This window comes from Carcharodon carcharias (genome assembly GCF_017639515.1).
Source record: "Carcharodon carcharias isolate sCarCar2 chromosome X unlocalized genomic scaffold, sCarCar2.pri SUPER_X_unloc_8, whole genome shotgun sequence".
Classification (NCBI taxonomy): Eukaryota; Metazoa; Chordata; class Chondrichthyes; order Lamniformes; family Lamnidae; genus Carcharodon; species Carcharodon carcharias.
The window spans coordinates 272,430-286,709 of NW_024470885.1; the positions used below are offsets into that span (position 1 = coordinate 272,430).

The 14,280-nt window shown below is 56.8% G+C and overlaps 1 protein-coding gene across 3 annotated transcripts in view; it reads right to left on the reverse strand.

Annotated features, from left to right (window-relative positions):
* Positions 1-14,280, reverse strand: part of LOC121275108 (poly(rC)-binding protein 3-like) — a 158,451-nt gene that overhangs the window by 30,078 nt on the left and 114,093 nt on the right. For 2 of the 3 annotated variants that reach the window (XM_041182523.1, XM_041182521.1), the window contains exons 3-10: positions 8,258-8,281; positions 8,144-8,176; positions 7,894-8,010; positions 6,761-6,892; positions 3,065-3,193; positions 2,777-2,854; positions 2,572-2,613; positions 1,554-1,629 (exon numbers count right to left, since the gene is read on the reverse strand). In XM_041182523.1, coding sequence (XP_041038457.1) covers positions 1,554-1,629; positions 2,572-2,613; positions 2,777-2,854; positions 3,065-3,193; positions 6,761-6,892; positions 7,894-8,010; positions 8,144-8,176; positions 8,258-8,281 — 631 coding nt within the window. The remainder of the gene's footprint in view (positions 1-1,553; positions 1,630-2,571; positions 2,614-2,776; positions 2,855-3,064; positions 3,194-6,760; positions 6,893-7,893; positions 8,011-8,143; positions 8,177-8,257; positions 8,282-14,280) is intronic. The other variant, XM_041182522.1, reaches the window with a different exon arrangement.

The following is a 14,280-nucleotide window of genomic DNA, read 5'->3' on the forward strand; positions in this document are numbered from 1 at the left end:
GTATAGACCCAGAGTCCTCAAACGTTCCTCATATGTTAAGCCTTTCATTCCTGGGATCGTTCTCGTGAACCTAGTATCCTCCAGCCCCTACACCCCTCCCTATCTCGGTAACCTCCTCCAGCCCCTACACCCCTCCCTATCTCTGTAACCTCCTCCAGCCCCTACACCCCTCCCTATCTCTAACCTCCTCCAGCTCCTACACCCCTCCCTATCTCTGTAACCTCCTCCAGCTCCTACACCCCTCCTTATCTCCGTAACCTCCTCCAGCTCCTACACCTCTCCCTATCTCTGTAACCTCCTCCAGCCCCCTATACCCCTCCCTATCTCTGTAACCTCCTCCAGCCCCTACACCCCTCCCTATCTCTGTAACCTCCTCCAGCCCCTACAACTCTCCCTATCTCTGTAACCCCCTCCAGGTCCTACACCCCTCCCTATCTCTGTAACCTCCTCCAGCTCCTACACCCCTCCTTATCTCTGTAACCTCCTCCAGCCCCTACACCCCTCCCTATCTCTGTAACCTCCTCCAGCCCCTACACCCCTCCCTATCTCTGGCTACAGAAGTTTCTCCTCATCTCTGTTCTGAAAGGTCTCCCTTTTACTCTGAGGCTGTGCCCTCGGGTCCTAGTCTCTCCTACTAATGGAAACATCTTCCCCATGTCCACTCTATCCAGGCCTTTCAGTATTCTGTAAGTTTCAGTCAGATCCCCCCCCTCCACCTCACCCTCCTAAACTCCATCGAGTATAGACCCAGAGTCCTCAAACGTTTCTCATATGTTAAGCCTTTCATTCCTGGGATCGTTCTCGTGAACCTCCTCTGGACCCTCTCCAGGGCCAGCACATCCTTCCTGAGATACGGGGCCCAAAATTGCTCACAATATTCTAAATGTGGTCTGACCAGAGCCTTATAAAGCCTCAGCAGCACATCCCTGCTTTTATATTCTAGTCCTCTCGAAATAAATGCCAACATTGCATTTGCCTTCCTAACTACCGACTCAACCTGCAAGTTGACCTTAAGAGAATCCTGGACTAGGCCTCCCAAGTCCCTCTGCACTCCACAGATTTCTGAATTCTCTCCCCAACATCCCCGCGGGACACCCACTCTACCCACAACGACTGGAACAAGGATAGTGACAGTGGTGTACAGGCAGACGGGCACCCTCCCCCCCCCACAGACACACACACACACACACACACACACACACACACATTTTAACCGGCCATGGACACTCAAGGTCTCCCCCCACCCCCCACCACCCCTCCCTTAACCTTCTCCACTCTAAGGAGAACAATCCCAGCTTCTCCAGCCCCTCCACGTGAACTGAAGTCAACTCATCCGCCCGGTTCCATTCCGGTAAATCTCCCTCCGCACCCTCTCCGAGACCCTCGAGATCCTTCCTGAAGTGTGGGGACGCGGTAGCCCAGCTGGGGGGGTGGGGGTGGGGGTTGGGGAACCAACCAGTGTTTTCTGTGAAGAGTTTGACTTCACTTCCTTTCCCCTGCACTCTGTCTGTCGCGCTGAGAGCTGCAGGCGGTTACTTCCCCGAAAGACTGACCTGAGTAGCCCGGACTGGTTTGTCCCACAGGGGTGAACGGCGTCTGCTGCATGGCCAGCTGGTGTAGCTTGGTGAGCTGCAGGAGCATAAGGAGAGAAACGGTTGGTTAAAGGGGCCGGAGCTAGCACGGGGACGGCAGACGGTGACAGAACGGTGAGACGACAGGGCGCGACACGCAGCACTTTAACCGGACACCGCGCTGCCGGTGAAGCTGGCTTTCCGATCAGCAACGCCCACTCAGGGTCAGAGTTGAAGACCCTGAGGTTTGGTCGCTGACACGTTTCACCAGCGCCCAGCACGCCCTCCAGCTGCCGGATGCCCCTGTTCTCCTTCTCCCTCCTCCTCTGCAGGCGCTCGTCCTCCAGACTCCTGTCACAATGCAACGGACATGGTGATGCCTCACAGGGGAGGGGCAGGAGACACTGGGCCAGGGTGAGAGGCCCCCCCCGCCTCCCCCACCCACCGGACAGACAGTGACTCAGGCCGAACGCAGGCCCCAGCGACCAGCCCCGCCGGATCACGGGCTGAGCGGCAGTGAACAGCGCCTTCATCCAGGAATCCCACCCACCCCCTTCTCCCTCCTCCAGCACCGCTCCCGGTATCTCCCCGTGATATACCACCCGGAGGGTTCGGTACGAGCGCCACAAAAGCAGGGATGTTTCCCCACCCCCCCACCCCCACCCCACAACCAGCACACAAAGAGGGGGTGGGGGAACAGGCTTAAACCCGGCCAGAGGCACGTGCTCTGCGAGCAGGGCAGGTGGATGGTCGGAGTGCTGTGGGGGGAGGCGCAGCTGCAGAAACTGGGAGGGGGGGGGGGCTTGCGGTGGCAGCAGAACGCCATGGCCCACGCACGCACACACACACACCGCGCCCCCCCCCACCCCGAGTTTGAGCGGGACACCCACAGCCTAAGCAATGGTGAGAAAGAAATCTACACAACGGGAGCTCGGACGATGGGCCAAAGCGATGAAAGTAAATGTTTTTTCTTTTAAAAAAAAAGGCCGAGAGAACTCACATCGGGATGTGGGATGGCGAACTGTCCCTGGATCGTGTACGCCTGCAAGATAAAAGGGAAATAGAACAGGAGCTGTAACTAATCGACTCTCTCTCTCTCTCTGAGAGACGTTAATTTCGGAGAATTCGATCGCAGCGATGGCCGGATACTTCCACCCGGAGAATAGGGGAATTAAAAAGGCAGGTGCCACGCCTGCCGAGCTTACCTGACCTCCGGCAAAGATGACTGGAGCAGAGACAGGCTTGGGGCGATACGGGACAGTGATACCCTTCGGAGCAGACTGCTTAAAGACAGAGAGAGAGAAGAGAGAGAAGCAGAGAAAGTCAGAGGCGCACTGAGCGGACAGGACACAGCCCGAGTCCCTCACACCCACCCCCAAACATGCCGGAGCTCACTCTGCCCTCCCCCCGATCCACCACACAGGGAGGAGAGACTCCCTCCGAATCACTCACACACACTCACACACGCGCCCCCTGCGAATCCCTCCATCTACCTCAAGAATGACGACGCAGATCTGCTTGGCACACTCAATGATGGAGGGCGGGGTCCCGGCGATGGTGATCGCTCGCTCTGTCGAGTTGGGCAACATGTCTCCAGCCACCTGGACCTGGGCCCCTGTCGACTGTCAACAACACCGCGAGAGAAAAAAAAAACACAACAGGCGTCAGAACCTGTCACTGTCCCCCGAGACCCCATTCTCCACCCCGCGCAAACACAGGCATCAGACCCTGTCACTGTCACCCGAGACCCCACTCTCCACCCACCCTGCAAACACAGGCGTCAGACCCTGTCACTGTCACCCGAGACCCCATTCTCCACCCCCGCAAACAAACATAGGCGTCAGACCCCGTCACTGTCCCCCGAGACCCCATTCCCCCACCCCCCTCCAAACAAACACAGGCGTCAGACCCTGTCACTGTCACCCGAGACCCGACTCTCCCACCCCCCCTCCAAACAAACACTGGCGTCAGACCCTGTCACCCGAGACCTCACTCCCCCGCCCCTCCAAACAAACACAGGCGTCAGATCCTGTCACTGTCAGCCAAGACCCCACTCTCCACCCCCTCCAAACAAACATGCGTCAGACCCCGTCACAGTCACCTGAGACCCCACTCTCCACCCCTCCCCGCAAAACAAACACAGGCGTCAGACCCTGTCACTGTCACCCGAGACCCCACTCTCCACCCCCGCAAACAAACACAGGCGTCAGACCGTCACTGTCACCCGAGACACCACTCCCCCGCCCCCACCAAACAAAAACAGGCGTCAGACCCTGTCACTGTCACCCGAGACCACACTCTCCAACCCTGCAAACAAACACAGGCATCAGACCCTGTCACTGTCACCCGAGACCCCACTCTCCACCCCAGCCAAACAAACACAGGCGTCAGACCCTGTCACTGTCACCCGAGACACCACTCCCCCGCCCCCACCAAACAAAAACAGGCGTCAGACCCTGTCACTGTCACCCGAGACCACACTCTCCAACCCTGCAAACAAACACAGGCATCAGACCCTGTCACTGTCACCCGAGACCCCACTCTCCACCCCAGCCAAACAAACACAGGCGTCAGACCCTGTCACTGTCACCCGAGACCCCACTCCCCACCCCCCTCCAAACAAACACAGGCGTCAGACCCCGTCACTGTCACCCGAGACCCCACTCTCCACCCCCCGCAAACAAACACAGGCGTCAGACCCAGTCACTGTCACCCGAGACCCCACTCTCCACCCCCCCTCCAAACAAACAGGGGCGTCAGACCCCGTCACTGTCACCAGAGACCCCACTCCCCCGCCCCCCTCCAAACAAACACAGGCGTCAGACCCTGTCACTGTCCCCCGAGACCCCACTCTCCACCCCCGCAAACAAACACAGGCGTCAGACGCCATCACTGTCACCCGAGACCCCACTCTCACGCCCCCTGCAAACAAACACAGGTGTCAGACCCCGTCACTGTCATCCGAAATCCCACTCCACCACCTCCAAACAAACACAGGCGTCAGACCCTGTCACTGTCACCCGAGACCCCACTCTCACGCCCCCTGCAAACAAACACAGGCGTCAGACCCTGTCACTGTCACCCGAGCCCCCACTCTCACGCCCCCTGCAAACAAACACAGGCGTCAGACCCCGTCACTGTCACCCGAGACCCCACTCTCCACCACCCCACCACCCAAAAGAAACCCAAACAGGGGTTAGACCCCGACACTGACATTCTATTGGCAAAAGTGGGCGTTGGATGGAGTATAAAATTCAGGACAACTGGAGACCCAGCACCTGGAGTACGGTGGCCAGTTTCAGTCTCATGACTTGAAAGGAGGGGGACGTACTGGCATTGGAGGCCATTCAGAGAAGGTTCACTCGGCTGATTCCTGGGACGAAGGGGGTTTGTCTCATGGGGAGAGGTTGAGCAGGTTGGGCCCTGAACCCATTGGGAGTTTAGAAGAACGAGAGGTGATCTTATTGAAACAGATCAGATTCTGAGAGGAGGGGGGTCATGACAGGGTGGATGCTGAGAGGATGTTTCCCCCCCCGCCTCATGGGGGAATCTAGAACGAGGGGGGGGAAGGGGGCACAGTTTCAGAATAAGCGGTTTCCCATAGAAGATGGAGACGAGGAGGAATTTCTTCCCTCAGAGAGTGGTCAGTCTGTGGAATTCTCTCCCCCTCACCCCTAGAGAGCAGCGGAGGCCGGGTCAGTGAATATATTCGAGGCCGAGTTAGACGGATTTCTGATCGACGAGGGGTGTCGAGGTTTATGAGTTAGGGGGTGGGAGTTCACACAGCAATCCCTCTTCACCCCCAGACTGAAACAGCTCAACACTTCCAGGTTCAATCACAGACCCGGTGACGTTTTGCAATAAGTGGACGCTGCATCCAGGGTTTGGGATTAACACAAACTTCCCGATCAATCCCTAACCACACAGAGTCAGGCTCCACTTCACCAAGCTGATCCAACAGCCACCCTGAGACTACACCTCACTCCGAGACCTCCTCAGAGCGATACCAAGGCTGGGGAGGTTACAGAGATAGGGAGGGGTGTAGGGACTGGAGGAGGTTACAGAGATAGGGAGGGTTGTAGGGGCTGGAAGAGGTAACAGAGATAGTGAGGGTTGTAGGGACTGGAGGAGTTTACAGAGATAGGGAGGTTTAAAGGGAGGTTACAGAGATAGGGAGGGGTGTAGGGGCTAGAGGAGGTTACAGAGATAGGGAAGGTTGTAGGGGCTGGAGGAGGCTACAGAGATAGGGAGGGGTGTAGGGGCTGGAGGAGGTTACAGAGATAGGGAGGGTTGTAGGGGCTGGAGGAGGTTACAGAGATAGGGAGGGGTGTAGGGGCTGGAGGAGGTTACAGAGATAGGGAGGGTTGTAGGGGCTGGAGGAGGTTACAGAGATAGGCAGGGGTGTAGTGGCTGGAGGAGGTTACAGAGATAGGGAGGGGTGTAGGGGCTGGAGGAGGTTACACAGATAGGGAGGGGTGTAGGGGCTGGAGGAGGTTACACAGATAGGGAGGGGTGTAGGGGCTGGAGGAGGTTACAGAGATAGGGAGGGTTGTAGGGGCTGGAGGAGGTTACAGAGATAGGGAGGGTTGTAGGGGCTGGAGGAGGTTACAGAGATAGGGAGGGGTGTGGGTGCTGGAGGAGGTTACAGAGATAGGGAGGGTTGTAGGGGCTGGAGGAGGTTACAGAGATAGGGAGGGTTGTAGGGGCTGGAGGAGGTTACAGAGATAGGGAGGGTTGTAGGGGCTGGAGGAGGTTACAGAGATAGGGAGGGTTGTAGGGGCTGGAGGAGGTTACAGAGATAGGGAGGGTTGTAGGGGCTGGAGGAGGTTACAGAGATAGGGAGGGGTGTATTGACTGGAGGAGGTTACAGAGATAGGGAGAGGTGTAGGGGTCACTGTGGAATTTTAAAAGCGCAGTGACTGGAAGGCAGTGTAGGACAGGGGATGTGGGGTGACGGGGATTCGGTGCGAGTTAGGAGATGGGTTAGGATGGGAGAGCCTGGGACCAGCTGGGGTTTAGAAGCCAGAGGCCGTGTGGACAGGGAGAGTCGGCAGCCGGATCACAGGGCTGAAGACGACGGCCGCCATCTTCCTGATATTTAACTGGAGTACAGACCGAAGCAGTTCCTTTCAGCCCGGAGATCAGCGCCCCCAGCCGTTACCGAACGCGGCTGTCTCCATCGCTCTCACCTCGCGAATCTCCTTGATCTTGCAGCCTCCTTTTCCTATCAGAGAGCCACACTGACTGGCAGGAATGACAATACGAAGGGTAACGGGAGGCTGACTGGAGGCAGTGCTGTTGGCCATCGCACTGTTTATATCCTGAGGAGAGAAACACAGTTAGCCGGACACCCAGAGACTCCTCGTGCCAAGCCCAGCACGCCCACCGTGACCAGAGGCGGACACTCCCAGAGTCACTGGAAGCCCAAACTGATTTACCGGGTTATTTCCCAGAGTATCTAATATTCACCCAGTGAAAGGACAATCACCCCAGTGTCCCAGAGATCACCCAGTGAAAGGACAGTCACCCCAGTGTCTCAGGGATCCACCCAGTGAAAGGACAGTCACCCCAGTGTCCCAGAGATCCACCCACTGAAAGGACAGTCACCCCAGTGTCCCAGAGATCCACCCAGTGAAAGGACAGTCACCCCAGTGTCCCAGAGATCCACTCAGTGAAAGGACAGTCCCCCAGTGTCCCAGAGATCCACCCAGTGAAAGGACAGTCACCCATGTCCCAGAGATCCACCCAGTGAAAGGACAGTCACCCCAGTGTCCTAGAGATTCATCCAGTGAAAGGACAGTCAACCCAGTGTCCCAGAGAACCACCCAGTGAAAGGACAGTCACCCCAGTGTCCCAGAGATCCACCCAGTGAAAGGACAGTCCCCCAGTGTCCCAGAGATCTACCCAGTGAAAGGACAGTCACCCCAGTGTCCCAGAGATTCATCCAGTGAAAGGACAGTCAACCCAGTGTCCCAGAGAACCACCCAGTGAAAGGACAGTCACCCCCAGTGTCCTAGAGATTCATCCAGTGAAAGGACAGTCAACCCAGTGTCCCAGAGAACCACCCAGTGAAAGGACAGTCACCCCCAGTGTCCGAGAGATCCACCCAGTGAAAGGATTGTCCCCCAGTGTCCCAGAGATCCACCCAGTGAAAGGACAGTCACCCGTGTTCTAGAGATTCATCCAGTGAAAGGACAGTCACCCCAGTGTCCCAGAGATGTATCCACCGATTCACCCAAATCCAGTCTGTGCATCACCTGCCTTCCTCAGCTCAAAGCCACGGTTCCAGGTGCAGCCTCCGAGCAGAGGCTGATTCGCTTACCTCTTCCAACTTGTGCGTGATCATCGCGAACGCCTTGAAGATTGCACTGGTGGGCCCGGACAGCGTGACAATACGCTCAGGGCAATTGCCTTCAGAGATATTGATACGCGCTCCACTCTGACGGGGTGTTGGGGGGGGGGGGTGGTGGTGGTGGGGGGGTGGGGGGTGGAGAAAGCAGAGAGCAGGGTTATCACCCGGGGCTATAACACTTGCACAAAGTCAGTTCCGCCTGGGCGAAGACAATACTCACCTCCTCACGCATCTTCTTGACAGTCTCTCCTTTCTGCAGGGACAAGAGGAGGTCAGGTTAGTCATCGACAGTAACACCAGTCAAAACAGACAGTCAAGAAATTAGTTCACCAACCTTTCCAATAATGCTGCCCACCTCCTGCAGGGGAGAGAGAGAGAGAGACAGAGTTATCCACCCATTGGAAAAGTTACTTCTGTTTTTAAACAGACAGCAGCAGTGACGACGACGATGACACACCCAACATCCTGACACCCAGGAGCAACTCGGCTCGGCCACCACTGGAGGATTGTCATGGCTTTGTCTCCATGTCAACAACTGTGCGAACGAAACACCTGCCTGGGCATTAAAGCGCGCTCCCACCGCGACACAGGAACGGGCCCTTCACCCCGCGGAAGCTGCGCCCCTTCATGCGCACCGATCCACGCCTCACTATCCACCCCACGACCCCTCCACTCCCGTATGCCTCGGCCCCGGCCCCCAGGAGCCGGGCGACTTCCCTCTTGAACGTTCTCTGCGGCTGAGCCTCCCCGGACCTCGGGGCAGGGGGGGGGGGGGGGGTGGGGGAGGGATTCTAAAGGTTCGCCCACTCCCCGAGCGAAGTAACAACTCCTCATCTCAGTCCGAAATGTCCCGTCCCTCATCCTGAGAGAGAGAGAGAGAGAGAGAGAGAGAGACTGACTCACTGGGCACTAGCTCAAGAGGCAATTAGGGACGGGCAGTACAAAATGCCCCACGGAGTATTAAAATAATACTCAGGACACACGTTAGTTTCAATAATTCATACATTGCACGAATTAAAAATGGATTTGGGAGAATCGCTGGGTGGATGCCTGGGACACTGGGGTGATTGTCCTTTCACTGGGTGATCTCTGGGACACTGGGGTGACTGTCCTTTCACTGGGTGGATCTCTGGGACACTGGGGTGACTGTCCTTTCACTAGGTGGATCTCTGGGACACTGGGGTGACTGTCCTTTCACTGGGTGGATCCCTGGGACACTGGGGTGACTGTCCTTTCACTGGGTGATCTCTGGGACACTGGGGTGACTGTCCTTTCACTGGGTGGATCTCTGGGACACTGGGGTGACTGTCCTTTCACTAGGTGGATCTCTGGGACACTGGGGTGACTGCCCTTTCACTGGGTGGATCCCTGGGACACTGGGGTGACTGTCCTTTCACTAGGTGGATCTCTGGAACACTGGGGGACTGTCCTTTCACTGGGTGATCTCTGAGACACTGGGGTGACTGTCCTTTCACTGGGTGATCTCTGGGACACTGGGGTGACTGTCCTTTCACTGGGTGGATCTCTGGGACACTGGGGTGACTGTCCTTTCACTGGGTGGATCTCTGGGACACTGGGGTGACTGTCCTTTCACTGGGTGGATCTCTGGGACACTGGGGTGACTGTCCTTTCACTGGGTGGATCCCTGGGACACTGGGAGTGACTGTCCTTTCACTGGGTGATCCCTGGGACACTGGGGTGACTATCCTTTCACTGGCTGATCTCTGGGACACTGGGGTGACTGTCCTTTCACTGGGTGGATCTCTGGGACACTGGGGTGACTGTCCTTTCACTGGGTGGATCTCTGGGACACTGTGGTGACTGTCCTTTCACTGGGTGGATCTCTGGGACACTGGGGGTGACTGTCCTTTCACTAGGTGGATCTCTGGGACACTGGGGTGACTGTCCTTTCAGTGGGTGGATCTCTGGGACACTGGGGTGACTGTCCTTTCACTGGGTGAATCTCTGGGACACTGGGGTGACTGTCCTTTCACTGGGTGGATCTCTGGGACACTGGGGTGACTGTCCTTTCACTGGGTGAATCTCTGGGACACTGGGGTACTTGTCCTTTCACTGGGTGGATCTCTGGGACACTGGGGTGACTGTCCTTTCACTGGGTGGATATCTGGGACACTGGGGTGACTGTCCTTTCACTAAGTGGATCTCTGGGACACTAGGGTGACTGTCCATTCACTGGGTGGATCTCTGGGACACTGGGGTGACTGTCCTTTCACTAGGTGGATCTCTGGAACACTGGGGGACTGTCTTTTCACTGGGTGATCTCTGGGACACTGGGGTGACTGTACTTTCAGTGGGTGGATCTCTGGGACACTGGAGTGACTGTCCTTTCACTGGGTGAATCTCTGGGACACTGGGGTGACTGTCCTTTCACTGGGTGGATCTCTGGGACACTGGGGTGACTGTCCTTTCACTGGGTGGATCTCTGGGACACTGGGGTGACTGTCCTTTCACTGGGTGGATCTCTGGGACACTGGGGTGACTGTCCTTTCACTGGGTGGATCTCTGGGACACTGGGGTGACTGTCCTTTCACTGGGTGGATCTCTGGGACACTGGGGTGACTGTCCTTTCACTGGGTGGATCTCTGGGACACTGGGGTGACTGTCCCTTCACTGGGTGGATCTCTGGGACACTGGGGTGACTGTCCTTTCACTGGGTGGATCTCTGGGACACTGGGGTGACTGTCCTTTCACTGGGTGGATCCCTGGGACACTGGGAGTGACTGTCCTTTCACTGGGTGATCCCTGGGACACTGGGGTGACTGTCCTTTCACTGGCTGATCTCTGGGACACTGGGGTGACTGTCCATTCACTGGGTGGATCTCTGGGACACTGGGGTGACTGTCCTTTCACTGGGTGATCTCTGGGACACTGGGGTGACTGTCCTTTCACTTGGTGGATCTCTGGGACACTGGGGTGACTGTCCTTTCACTGGGTGGATCTCTGGGACACTGGGGTGACTGTCCTTTCACTGGGTGAATCTCTGGGACACTGGGGGTGACTGTCCTTTCACTAGGTGGATCTCTGGGACACTGGGGTGACTGTCCTTTCAGTGGGTGGATCTCTGGGACACTGGGGTGACTGTCCTTTCACTGGGTGATCTCTGGGACACTGGGGTGACTGTCCTTTCACTGGGTGGATCTCTGGGACACTGTCCTTTCACTGGGTGGATCTCTGGGACACTGGGGGACTGTCCTTTCACTGGGTGGATCTCTGGGACACTGGGGTGACTGTCCTTTCACTGGGTGGATCTCTGGGACACTGGGGTGACTGTCCTTTCAGTGGGTGGATCTCTGGGACACTGGGGTGACTGTCCTTTCACTGGGTGAATCTCTGGGACACTGGGGTGACTGTCCTTTCACTGGGTGGATCTCTGGGACACTGGGGTGACTGTCCGTTCACTGGGTGGATCTCTGGGACATTGGGGTGACTGTCCTTTCACTAGGTGGATCTCTGGGACACTGTCCTTTCAGTGGGTGGATCTCTGGGACACTGGGGGACTGTCCTTTCACTGGGTGGATCTCTGGGACACTGGGGTGACTGTCCTTTCACTGGGTGATCTCTGGGACACTGGGGTGACTGTCCTTTCACTGGGTGGATCTCTGGGACACTGTCCTTTCACTGGGTGGATCTCTGGGACACTGGGGGACTGTACTTTCAGTGGGTGGATCTCTGGGACACTAGGGTGACTGTCCTTTCACTAGGTGGATCTCTGGGACACTGGGGTGACTGTCCTTTCACTGGATGGATCTCTGGGACACTGTGGTGACTGTCCTTTCACTGGGTGAATCTCTGGGACACTGGGGGTGACTGTCCTTTCACTAGGTGGATCTCTGGGACACTGGGGTGACTGTCCTTTCACTGGGTGGATCTCTGGGACACTGGGGTGACTGTCCTTTCACTGGGTGGATCTCTGGGACACTGGGGTGACTGTCCTTTCACTAGGTGGATCTCTGGGACACTGGGGTGACTGTCCTTTCAGTGGGTGGATCTCTGGGACACTGGGGTGACTGTCCTTTCACTGGGTGAGTCTCTGGGACACTGGGGTGACTGTCCTTTCACTGGGTGAATCTCTGGGACACTGGGGTGACTGTCCTTTCACTGGGTGGATCTCTGGGACACTGGGGTGACTGTCCTTTCACTGGGTGGATCTCTGGGACACTGGGGTGACTGTCCTTTCACTGGGTGGATCCCTGGGACACTGGGAGTGACTGTCCTTTCACTGGGTGATCCCTGGGACACTGGGGTGACTGTCATTTCACTGGGTGATCACTGGGACACTGGGGTGACTGTCCTTTCACTGGGTGGATCTCTGGGACACTGGGGTGACTGTCCTTTCACTGGGTGATCTCTGGGACACTGGGGTGACTGTCCTTTCACTTGGTGGATCTCTGGGACACTGGGGTGACTGTCCTTTCACTGGGTGGATCTCTGGGACACTGGGGTGACTGTCCTTTCACTGGGTGAATCTCTGGGACACTGGGGGTGACTGTGCTTTCACTAGGTGGATCTCTGGGACACTGGGGTGACTGTCCTTTCAGTGGGTGGATCTCTGGGACACTGGAGTGACTGTCCTTTCACTGGGTGATCTCTGGGACACTGGGGTGACTGTCCTTTCACGGGGTGGATCTCTGGGACACTGGGGTGACTGTCCTTTCACGGGGTGGATCTCTGGGACACTGTCCTTTCACTGGGTGGATCTCTGGGACACTGGGGGACTGTCCTTTCACTGGGTGGATCTCTGGGACACTGGGGTGACTGTCCTTTCACTGGGTGATCTCTGGGACACTGGGGTGACTGTCCTTTCACTGGGTGGATCTCTGGGACACTGTCCTTTCACTGGGTGGATCTCTGGGACACTGGGGGACTGTCCTTTCACTGGGTGGATCTCTGGGACACTAGGGTGACTGTCCTTTCACTAGGTGGATCTCTGGGACACTGTGGTGACTGTCCTTTCACTGGGTGGATCTCTGGGACACTGGGGTGACTGTCCTTTCACTGGGTGGATCTCTGGGACACAGGGGTGACTGTCCTTTCACTGGGTGGTCTCTGGGACACTGGGGTGACTGTCCTTTCACTGGGTGGATCTCTGGGACACTGTCTTTTCACTGGGTGGATCTCCGGGACACTGGGGGACTGTCCTATCACTGGGTGGATCTCTGGGACACTGGGGTGACTGAGCTTTCACTAGGTGGATCTCTGGGACACTGGGGTGACTTTCGTTTCACTGGGTGGATCTCTGGGACACTGGGGTGACTGTCCTTTCACTGGGTGGATCCCTGAGACACTGGGGTGACTGTCCTTTCACTGGGTGGATCCCTGAGACACTGGGGTGACTGTCCTTTCACTGGGTGGATCCCTGAGACACTGGAATGACTGTCCTTTCACTGAGTGGATCCCTGAGACACTGAGGTGACTGTCCTTTCACTGGGTGGATCCCTGAGACACTGGGGTGACTGTCCTTTCACTGGGTGGATCCCTGAGACACTGGGGTGACTGTCCTTTCAGTGGGTGGATCCCTGAGACACTGGGGTGACTGTCCTTTCACTGGGTGATCTCTGGGACACTGGGGTGACTGTCCTTTCACTAGGTGGATCTCTGGGACACTGGGTTGACTGTCCTTTCACTGCATGAATCTCTAGGACACTGGGGTGACTGTCCATTCACTGGGTGGATCTCTGGGACACTGGGGTGACTGTCCTTTCACTAGGTGGATCTCTGGAACACCTGGGGACTGTCCTTTCACTGGGTGATCTCTGGGACACTGGGGTGACTGTCCTTTCACTGGGTGGATCCCTGGAACACTGGGGGACTGTCCTTTCACTGGGTGATCTCTGGGACACTGGGGTGACTGTCCTTTCACTGGGTGGAGCTCTGGGACACTGGGGTGACTGTCCTTTCACTAGGTGGATCTCAGGGACACTGGGGGACTGTCCTTTCACTGGGTGATCTCTGGGACACTGGGGTGACTGTCCTTTCACTGGGTGGATCTCTGGAACACTGGGGGACTGTCCTTTCACTGGGTGATCTCTGGGACACTGGGGTGACTGTCCTTTCACTGGGTGGATCTCTGGGACACTGGGGTGACGGTCCTTTCACTGGGTGGATCTCTGGGACACTGGGGTGATTGTCCTTTCACTAAGTGGATCTCTGGGACACTGGGGTGACTGTCCTTTCACTGGGTGGATCTCTGGGACACTGGGGTGACTGTCCTTTCACTGGGTGGATCTCTGGGACACTGGGGTGACTGTCCTTTCACTGGGTGGATCTCTGGGACACTGGGGTGACTGTCCTTTCACTAGGTGGATCTCTGGGACACTGGGGTGACTGTCCTTTCAC